Source organism: Pristiophorus japonicus, chromosome 4, assembly GCF_044704955.1.
Source record: "Pristiophorus japonicus isolate sPriJap1 chromosome 4, sPriJap1.hap1, whole genome shotgun sequence".
NCBI lineage: Eukaryota > Metazoa > Chordata > Chondrichthyes > Pristiophoridae > Pristiophorus > Pristiophorus japonicus.
The window spans coordinates 68,547,228-68,558,431 of NC_091980.1; the positions used below are offsets into that span (position 1 = coordinate 68,547,228).

Consider the following 11,204-nt stretch of genomic DNA (forward strand, 5'->3'; position numbering starts at 1 on the left):
AGAGTATACAGGCGCACCAAGCGTACCTGAAAATGAGTTGCTAACTTGGTGGAGTTACAACACAGGACTACATGCATGTTAAACAGCAAAAGCTGCATGCTATAAACAGAGCTAAGTGATCCCATAACCAACAGATCAGATCAAAGCTCTGCAACTCTGCCACATCCAGTCGTGAAAGGGGTTGAACACTAAACAACTAAGGGAAGGAGACCCAAGTACATACTCAATAATGGTGAAGTGCATCATATGAGCATAACACACAAGGCTGAAACATTTGCAGCCATCTTCAACCAAAAGTGTAGAGTGGCTGGTCCTTCTCAGTGTCCGCCCGAGGTCCCCGCCTTCATAGATGCCAGACTTCAGCCAGACCACCTGACATCAAGAAATAGCTGAGTGGAGGAATAACACCAATAAGTTTGCTATTCAGATTGTCATAGGGTGTTTAATATCCACTGGAACAGGTTGAGGGGTTGGAGAGGTATTGAATTATGAGGAGTGATTACATATATTGGCTCTGTTTTCACTGGAAAAAAGATTGAGAGGTGATATACATAAGAATTAGGAACAGGAATAGGCCATCTAGCCCCTCGAGCCTGCTCCGGGGCTAGATGGCGATATGAATGCTGTTTCTCAATTCTAAAAAGACTAAATAATGTAGACCATGAAAGAACAGTAGAATCAGAGGACATAGCCAGTGCTTGAAGGGGGCTAGATTCAAAATGAATCTGCAGATACATTATTTCAATGAGCGAGTGATCAATCTATGGAACAGGCTCCCCCAGAAGAGGGTAGAAGCAGATAGTATTGATAGTCAAATCCAAAATAGATAGTTTTCTTTCAGAAAATATTGGGCCAAAAATTGCGGCCTCGCCAAAGCCAGTTTTCGGGGCGCGATGTGCATGTGCCGAAAACCAGCTTTTCCGATCTGTCAAGAAGGACATTCGCGCGGGAGAGATTGGGCTATTTGTCCAACTCATGCCCAGCGAATGTCCTTCAAATTTTTATGCCTAGTAAAAGCAGGCACATAGCCTACTTTTACCAGTGTAAGAGTTTTAAAACATATATAAAAATTAAATTTAATCATTCATTTTTATATTAAAAACCCTGTCTATTAAGGTAAGTTTATTTGTAAACCTATTAAAAAACATTAAAAAAATCTCACAAAAATATATATTTTTTCTAAAACATTTAATTACATTTAATTTCAATTAATTTTAAATATGTGAGGTGTTTTTTAAATTTATTATGCTGTGTTGCGGTGTTTTAGGAGGGTTTTCTCATTGATAGTAATGGGAACTCGTAAAAATGGAGTTCACATTTTTAGCAATGAGAATACCACCTAGTGATTGGTCGTCCAGACCCATGTGACTCCAGCATTTCCGTACTTGCGGGATTCCCGTACGCTGCACAGCGAATGGAGGCCTCCGACCAGAATCCTACATTCCTCCGGGATCACCAGGTATTTTCGTTAAAAAATTTTGGGTTGGAGGCGTTTGTCCGAAGGAAGCCTCCAACCGCAATTTTTCCCCCAATATTTGGGATACAGTATATGAGTAATTTGAAATATACCATATAGTAAGTGCAGCAGAAAGAGTGACTTTGGACCTGATGTTTTTTCTGACCTCATGCCTGGGTCTGTTGTAGATTAACTGATTGTGTTTGATTACTATGATTAGTCAACAACAACATCATAGTTGTATCGATGGTAGAAAGCAAAATAGATAGACTGTGGTCTTTTTTCGTCTGGCAATTCCTATGTTCCTAAATAAACGCCTCGATTTCAAAATTCTCATCCTTGTTTACAAATCACTCCACGGATTTTCCCCCTCCCTATCTCTGTAATCTTTTTCAGCCTCACAATCCCACAAGATGTCTGCGCTCCTTAAATTCTGGTCTCTTGAACATTCCTCATTATAACTGCTCAACCATCAGTGGCCACGCCTTCAGCTGCCTGGGCCCTAACTAAGCTCTGGAACTCTCTCCCTAAACCTCTACGCCTCTCTACCTCTCTTTCCTCCTTTAAGACGCTCGTTAAAACCTACTTCTTTAAACAGCTTTTGATTATCTTCCTTAACTTCTTCTGTGGCTCAGTGTCAAATTTATCTGTTATGAAGCGTCTTGGGCATTTTACTACATTAAAGGTGCTATATAAATAAAAGTTATTATTATTACTATTATTATAAATATACCATCTGGCCTAGGCGATTTCTTAAGTCTTGATTTCTAACTTATTAATTATTTCTGGCTCGCTGATATCCTAATCCTTTAGTGTGTACTGCAAAATTTGGATAGCAAATTCGTTTTAGTCCCTTTAGTGAATATTTCTGTAAACATTCATTTAATATTTCAACCATTTATTTTATTCTCTTCAATTTCACTGTCACTTATAACCTTTAGACTTCTAACTTATTGAACAACTTTTTAACTAGTGTTAGAACTTGTTTAGTATTGTGCTCAACATCCTTTGCTACACTTATCTTTCTATTTACATATCATTTCTGACCTGTTTAACAAATTCTTATATTTATTTCCTTTTCCTATTATGTTTTATATTTTATAATTACCTCATTTTTCTTTCCTTATTATTTGACATACTCATTCATTTTGGGAGACTGCGTTCAGCTTATTTTTTCGCAGCCCTATACTTATATTGCATACTCATTTTATAGAAGTGTTACTTTTTTTATCTTTGGCATTAAACAGTGCCAACTCTCTTTTCTCCATACCAATCAAAACTGCTTTCTGCCAGTGCTTGACATCACAAACCCACTGACTACAATTTTTGATGCCAGCCTTTTTTTGTAAACAAAGGTACAATTTCAAAATGAGTTTCATTATTTTTCAGTTGTAATTATGTTTGTGTTGTGGCAGAGAGCAGAAGAACCTTTGTGGTGTCCTGATAATCAGCTATCTATTGTTTTGTACCTGGGGAGTCCTGTTGTCATAGTCGCATATAAAGACTTGGATTAAAATGGCGCCTTTCACCACCGGACGTCTCAAAGCGTTTTCCAGCCAATGAAATACCTTTGGAGTGTAGTCACTGTTGTAATGTGGGAAATGCGACAGCCAATTTGCACACCAGCAAGCTCCCACAAACAGCAATGTGATGATGACCAGATAATCTGTTTTTTTGTGATGATGATTGAGGGATAAATATTGGCCAGGACACTGGGATAACTGCCCTGATTTTCTTTGAAATAGTGCAATAGGATCTTTTGTGCCCACTTGAGAGAGCAGACTAGGTTTAATGTCACATCCAAAAGATGGCACCTCCAACAGTGGAGCACTCACTCAGCACTGCATTGGAGTGTCAACCTAGATTTTTTTTGTGCTCAAATCCCTGGAGTGGGATATGAACCCACAACCTTCTGACTCAGAGGTGACAGTGCTTCCCACCAAGCCACAGCTGGCACAGAATGAAATGATCTCTGTGATGTTCTAAGCTGAAGTGGTTCACGCAGATTGCTCATGCAGCTATTTAAATGAAATCTTACACTCACGTACCCAAAGTTTAAAATTGTTTAAAATTCTCAGGTTTGAAAGCTGAATTATGATTTGAGAGGCATTACTATAAGAAATTGTCAGTTTACAAACTTCTGGGTTTGAGTCCATAATTATCATGCTCAGCAAATATCATCTATTGTGTGTTCAATTGTTGTGGGAAAAATTTAGAATTCAGCAGAGGAGGACAAAGGGTTGAATTAGGAGGGGGAAAATAGAGTATGAGAGGAAGCTTGCTGGGAACATAAAAACTGACTGCAAAAGCTTCTATAGATATGTGAAGAGAAAAAGTTTAGTGAAGACAAATGTAGGTCCCTTGCAGTCAGAATCAGGTGAATTTATAATGGAGAACCAAGAAATGGCAGACCAACTGAACAAATACTTTGGTTCTGTCTTTACGAAGGAAGACACAAATAAGCTTCCAGAAATACTAGGGGACCGAGAGTCTAGCGAGAAGGAGGAATTGAAGGAAATCCTTATTAGTCAGGAAATTGTGTTAGGGAAATTGATGGGATTGAAGGCCGATAAATCCCCAGGGTCTGATAGTCTGCATCCCAGAGTACTTAAGGAAGTGGCCCTAGAAATAGTGGATGCATTGGTGATCATATTCCAACAGTCTATCAACTCTGGATCAGTTCCTATGGACTGGAGGGTAGCTAACGTAACACCACTTTTTAAAAAAGGAGGGAGAGAAAATGGGGAATTATAGATCAGTTAGCCTGACATCAGTAGTGGGGAAAATGTTGGAATCAATTATTAAAGATGAAATAGCAGCGCATTTGGAACGCATTGACAGGATCGGTCCAAGTCAGCATGGATTTATGAAAGGGAAATCAGGCTTGACAAATCTTCTAGAATTTTTTGAGGATGTAACTAGTAGAGTGGACAAGGGAGAACCAGTGGATGTGGTGTATTTGGACTTTCAAAAGGCTTTTGACAAGGTCCCACACAAGAGATTAGTGTGCAAAATTAAAGCACATGGTTTTGGGGGTAATGTATTGACGTGGATAGAGAACTGGTTGGCAGACAGGAAGCAGAGTAGAGATAAACGGGTCCTTTTCAGAATGACAGGCAGTGACTAGTGGGGTGCCGCAGGACTCAGTGCTGGGATCCCAGCTCTTTACAATATACATTAATGATTTAGATGAAGGAATTGGGTGTAATATCTCCAAATTTGCAGATGACACTAAGCTGGGTGGTGGTGTGAGCTGTGAGAAGGATGCTAAGAGACTGCAGGGTGACTTGATAAGGTTAGGTGAATGGGCAAATGCATGGCAGATGCAGTATAATGTGGATAAATGTGAGGTTATCCATTTTGGTGGCAAAAACATGAAGGCAGAATATTATCTGAATGGTGGCAGATTAGGAAAAGGGGAGGTGCAATGAGACCTGGGTGTCATGGTACATCAGTCATTGAAAGTTGGCATTCAGGTACAGCAGGCGGTGAAGAAGGCAAATGGCATGTTGGCCTTCATAGCTGGGGGATTTGAGTATAGGAGCAGGGAGGTCTAACTTAGTTGTACAGGGCCTTGGTGAGGCCTCACCTGGAATATTGTGTTCAGTTTTGGTCTCCTAATCGGAGGAAGGACGTTCTTGCTATTGAGGGAGTGCAGCAAAGGTTCACCAGACTGATTCCCGGGATGGCAGGACTGACATATGAGGAGAGACTGGATCGACTAGGCCTGTATTCACTGGAGTTTAGAAGAATGAGAGGGGATCTCATAGAAACATATAAAATTCTGACGGGACTGGACAGGTTAGATGCAGGAAGAATGTTCCCGATGTTGGGGAAGTCCAGAACAAGGGGTCACAGTCTAAGGATAAGGGGTAAGCCATTTAGGACCGAGATGAGGAGAAGCTTCTTCACTCAGAGAGTTGTTAACCTGTGGAATTCTCTACCGCAGAGAGTTGTTGATGCCAGTTCGTTAGATATATTCAAGAGAAAGTTAGATATGGCTCTTACGGCTAAAAGGCTCAAGGGATATGGAGAGAAAGCAGGAAAGGGGTACTGAGGTGAATGATCAGCCATGATCTTATTGAATGGTGGTGCAGGCTCGAAGGGCCAAATGGCCTACTCCTGCACCTATTTTCTATGTTTCTATGTTTCTATGTTTCAATTCTGCTCGTTTAAAGCAGACCAGCTCTTGCCATAATTCCATGTAATGTTATGTATTTCATTAACAACCTAACTGCCTCTAATGAGTATATTGGATACATCTGTCAATTAGAGTACATTGTGAGGTTTTAAGTACATTTGATTCCAAAAAATTGCTTCACTTTATAAATACAAGTCTGCAGTAATTTCAAACAAATTGTTTTAACGGAGGAAACATCTGAAACTATCAACTAAAAGTGATTGCCCAGAAAATGTGATAGTATGAATTAACTGTAATATTTTAACAACAAGATTATTCGGACTACAGTAATGGGATTTTTACACATACTTTCCAATACTTGTGTATCACATAGTATTACTTAGTAATACATAGTATTTACTGCACAGAAACAGGCCATTCGGCCAAACAGGTCCAATGCCGTAAAACGTCCCAAAGCATTTCACAGCAGCATTATCAAACAAAATTTGACACCAAGCCATATAAGGAGACATTAGGGCAGAGCTTGGTCAAAGAGGTAGGTTTTAAGGAGTGTCATAAAGGAGGAAAAAGAGCTAGAGACAGGGAGAGGTATAGGGAGGGAATTTCAGAGCTTAGAGCCTTGGCAACTGAAGGCATAAGAACAGGAGTAGGCCATTCGGCCCCTCGAGCCTGCTCTGCCATTCATTAACATCATGGCTGATCTTCTTACCTCAGCTCCACTTTCCTGTACTATCCCCATATTCCTTGATTTCCTTAATATTCAAAAGTCTATCGATCTCTGTCTTGAATATACTCAACCCTCTGAGTGAAGAAATTTCTCCACATCTCAGTCCTAGATGGCCGACACCTTGTTCTGAGACTGTGACCCCTGGTTTTAGACTCCCCAGCCAAGGGAAACATCCTTCCTGCATCTACCCTGTCAAGCACCTGTAAGAATTTTATATGTTTCAATGAGATCGCCTCTCATTCTTCGAAACGCTAGAGAAAAGAGGCCTAATCTACTCAATCTCTCCTCATAGGACAATTCCCCCATCCTAGAAATCTGTCTGGTGAACCGTTGTTGCACTCCCTCTATGGCAAGTATGTCCTACCTTTGGTAAGGAGACCAAAACTGTACACAATACTTCAGGTGCGGTCTCACCAGGGCCCTATATAATTGTAGTAAGACATCTTTACTCTTATACTTAAATCCTCTTGTAATAAAGGCCAACATACCATTTGCTTTCTTAATTGCTTGCTTACCTGCATGTTAACTTTCAGTGATTTGTGTACAAGGGCACCCAGGTTCCTCTGAACACCAACATTTCCAAATCTCTCACAATTTAAAAAATACTGTTTTTCTATTTTTTTCCCACCAAAGTGGATAACTTCACATTTGTCCACATTATATTCCATTTGCCATGTTCTTGCCCACTCACTTAGACTGTCGATATCCCCTTGAAGTCTCTTTGCGTCCTCCTCACAACTTACATTCCCACCTAGCTTTGTATCATCAGCAAACTTGGATATATTACATTTGGTCCCCTCATCCAAATCATTGCTATAGATTGTGAATAGCTGGGGCCCAAGCACTGATCCTTGTGGTACCCCACTAGTTACAGTCTGCCAACCCGAAAATGACCTGTTTATTCCTACTCTCTGTTTTCTGTCCATTAACAAATCCTCAATCCATGCAAATATATTACCCCCAATCTCACAAGCCCTAATTTTGTTTAATAACCTCGTGTGGCACCTTATCGAATGCCTTCTGAAAATCCAAATACAGCACATCCACTGGTCCCCCTTATCTATTCTACTAGTTACAACCTCAAAAAACTCTTAACAGATTTGTCAAACATGATTTCCTTTTCATAAATCCGTGTTGACTTTGCCCAATCCTATTATTATTTTCTAAGTGCCCTGTTACCACATCTGTAATAATAGATTCTAGCATTTTCCCTGCTACTGATGTCAGGCTAACTTTTTTAAAAATTTGATCATAGGATGTGGGGGTCGCTAGCAAAGCCAGCATTTATTGCCCATCCCTAATTGCCCTTGAGAAGATGGTGGTGAGCTGCCTTCTTGAACCGCTGCAGTCCATGAGGTGAAGGTACTCCCACAGTACTGTTATGGAGGGAGTTCCAGGAATTTGACCCAGCGACGATGAAGGAACGGCGATACACTTTAAGTCAGGATGGTGTATGACTTGGAGCGTAATGTGGAACTGGTCTGTAGTTCCCTGTTTTCTCTCTCCCTCCTTTCTTAAATAGCAGGGTTACATTTGCTACCTTCCAATCCGCGGGAACCTTTCTAGAATCAATAGAATTTTGGAAGATGACAACCAATACATCCAATATCTTTATTGGCACGACCGCCAATGGTGGAGCAATTAAAATAGGGGATGGTCAGGATGAATGTTGTGGCATGGACTGAAGACATTGGCTTTGGCCTTCCCATTATTTAATTGCAGAAAATTTCTGCTCATCCAGAACTGGATGTTGGACAAGCATGTGGTAGCAGGTTCCACACTCTAACTGCTCTCTGAGTAAAGAAATTTTTCTTGAATACTTTATTGGATTTATTAATGACTATCTTGTATTTATGGCCCCTAGTTTTGGACTCCCCACAAGTGTAAACATCTTCTCTATGTCTATCCTATAGAACCCCTTCAGAATTTAAAGACCTCTATCATGTCACCTTTCAGCTTTCTCTTTTTTAGAGAAAAGAGCCTCAGATTGTTCAATCTTTCCTGATACTTAAAGCCTCTCAGTTCTGGTATCATCCTTGTAAATCATTTTCACACCTTCTCCAGTGTCTCTATATCCTTTTTGTAATATGGAAATCAGAACTGAGAACAGTAATCTAAGTGTAACCTAACCAAGATTCTATACAAGTTTCACATAACTTCTTCGCTTTTGAATTAAATTCCTCTAGCAATTAACAAAAAATGTTTGCATTTTTTTATAGCTTTGTTAACCTGCATTGCTACTTTTAATGATTTGTGTATCTGTACCCCGAGATCCCTGTGCGCCTCTACCCCATTTAGACTCTTATTTTACAAGGAGTAGATTGCTCCTTGTTTCTCCTACCAAAATGTATTACTTCACACTTATCTATATTGAAATTCATTTGCCATTTACATGGCCATTCTGCAAGTTTATTAAAGTCATCTTGTATTTTGTCGCAATCTTCCTCAATATTAACTATACCCTCAATTTGGTGTCATCTGCAAATGTTGATATTGTACATTCAATTCCCAAGTCCAATTCATTTATGCCATCATCATCATAGGCAGTCGCTTGAAATTGAGGAAGACTTGTTCCCCTCCAAAAGTGAGTTCTCGGGTGACTATACAGTCCAATACGGGAATTACAGTCTCTGTCACAGGTGGGACATTCATTGGAGGAAAGGGTGGGTGGGGAGTCTGGTTTGCCGCATGCTCCTTCTGCTGCCTGCGCTTGTTTTCTGCATGCTCTTAGCAACAAGACTCGAGGTGCTCAGCGCCCTCCCTGATGCTGTTCCTCCACTTAGGGCGGTCTTTGGCCAGGGACTCCCAGGTGTTGGTGGGGATGTTGCACTTTATCAAGGAGGCTTTGAGGGTGTCCTTGGAACGTTTCCTCTGCCCACCTGGGGCATGCTTGCCGTGTAGTAGTTCTGAGTAGAGCGCTTGCTTTGGGAGTCTGTTCGCATGCCGACACAAATGTGGCCCGCCCAACGGAGCTGGTCGAGTGTGGTGTAAATGGTGAACAGCAGTGGTTCCAGCCTGTGGAACACCACTTCCCACCTTCCACCAGTCTGAGCAACTACCTTTAACCCATACTCTGTTTTCTGTTTTGTATCCATTCTGCTACTTGTCCCCTGACTCTGCATGCTCTGACCTTAGTAATGAGTCTATTATGTACAAATAGTATGGTAAACAAATAACTGGAAAAAGAATAATTTATTTTTGTAAGATAGCAACTGTCTATGTTATCTGATATATATCCTTATCTAGTTGCTGTAAAATGCCAACATGTGCTCTCTAACAATGATTCTTTGGAAAATGTTTATACAAAACTTTAGTATATTTTAATAGGATTGGAAGACAAGGTAGTAAAGACGTAGTAAATTCACAGTGTATTTATTGTGTATTCAGTGTTACATTTTGTTTTAACTATACTTATTTCCAGATAATAAGACAAGAAGGTAATGGTATGAGTTGGGTACAAATATACTTGTAACAGTATTGTACAATTATAATTAATCAGATCACCAACTGCAAGGGCAAACTCAGAAAGTGTTCTTCAATTTGCAAGAGTTAAAAGAAAGCGACGGGTAAAAGATATCGTGTTTCACTTAAAAGCAATAGATTTATAATTGGAGTAAATATAGTAAAGATAGCATCAGATATGGCGAAGAAGGAAATACATATATGCAAAATAGTAACGTTAAAGCAGAAATAGAACAGGGGTTATACTTAAGTCTCAGGTATTAGACACATCTGCTATTCCGTCAGTTCGTCACTCCATATATAATAGAAATACTCATTTACCTCGTGAAGTTGGTCGATTCTTTTCTGTAGCACAGGTAGTAAACCTGCATCGTTCCAAAAAATGTCACGTATTGCTTGCACTGAAATGCTTCCTTTTTGATTTTCCAACAGCTTTACTCTATCTTCCAACACGGACGTTTTAACATTTAGCAACAAACAAAACACAACAGAGGTGACTGATAACAGTAAGCTGACCACCGTTGGCAGTGTCCTTAAACACATTATAGGATTTGATGTGGGTACCATTTCCCTTTGACTTCCGCCAACCTTGAGTGGCTGATCATTTTTTCCCATCCTTCAGAATTCAGCACCAGGTGCAAAGGCAAATGTTTTTCAGGTTAAAAAAAACACGACCAGACAAAACTAAACAAATTCCGTTAGTGGAAAAACAATCAGAAATTGACGTAATTCTGCAAAATCAAGTTTTCTGACACTTTATGCCAAGTTCTCGCGGTTGCCTCGGTGTTTTGTTTTAGTGTGGCTGCCGTTGTTAACGATTGTATTCTCCTTGCTTATTAATAAATCCAGGGTATTTTTTAAACAGATAGAAAGTGTGAGTCAAGTCCCGACAATAAACGACTTGCCTGCGATTAGCCAATGCTTAGAATAAATGCTGCAATACATTCCCCACCTCTCATTCCCTCTGGCCAGATTTTGAATATTTACTTATGCAAAGCCAACTCCCCATACATGAAAACGTACCACGCCCACACTGTCTTGGCACAGACGTCAACCCACACTAAACCCGCAATCATTGTAAAAATGTGCAAGAACTTTAATTGTTTACCAAATGCAAGAAACCAGATATAGTGTGTGCAACGACTCTTAAGTGCAATAAACTGCTGAACCCAAAGGATATTTTCTTTTTCAGAGTAATAGCAACAAAAATGAGTAACGGTGAAACATTGTGCAATATCGTTCATCCTCCAAAAATCAATCGAATTCATAACGTTTCTCACCTTGTGATAGGTGTTCACAGACACAGCGAACAATAATTACAATAAGGGAGGTTTGTTCTGTCCAGGCTTGTCGGCTTCCACTCACAGCTGAATTAGGCGCTGGTCTAAAATATTGATCTCACCGATTTGTACCATTGT

General features: G+C 40.0%; 1 protein-coding gene across 1 annotated transcript in view; it reads right to left on the reverse strand.

Annotated features, from left to right (window-relative positions):
• LOC139262451 (collagen alpha-1(XXIII) chain-like) overlaps window positions 1-10,401 on the reverse strand; it is a 354,416-nt gene extending 344,015 nt beyond the window's left edge. Inside the window, exon 1 of the mRNA XM_070877639.1 lies at window positions 10,108-10,401. Within this exon, the coding sequence (XP_070733740.1) occupies window positions 10,108-10,401 (294 nt within the window). The remainder of the gene's footprint in view (window positions 1-10,107) is intronic.
• Between the last annotated feature and the right edge of the window lie 803 nt (window positions 10,402-11,204).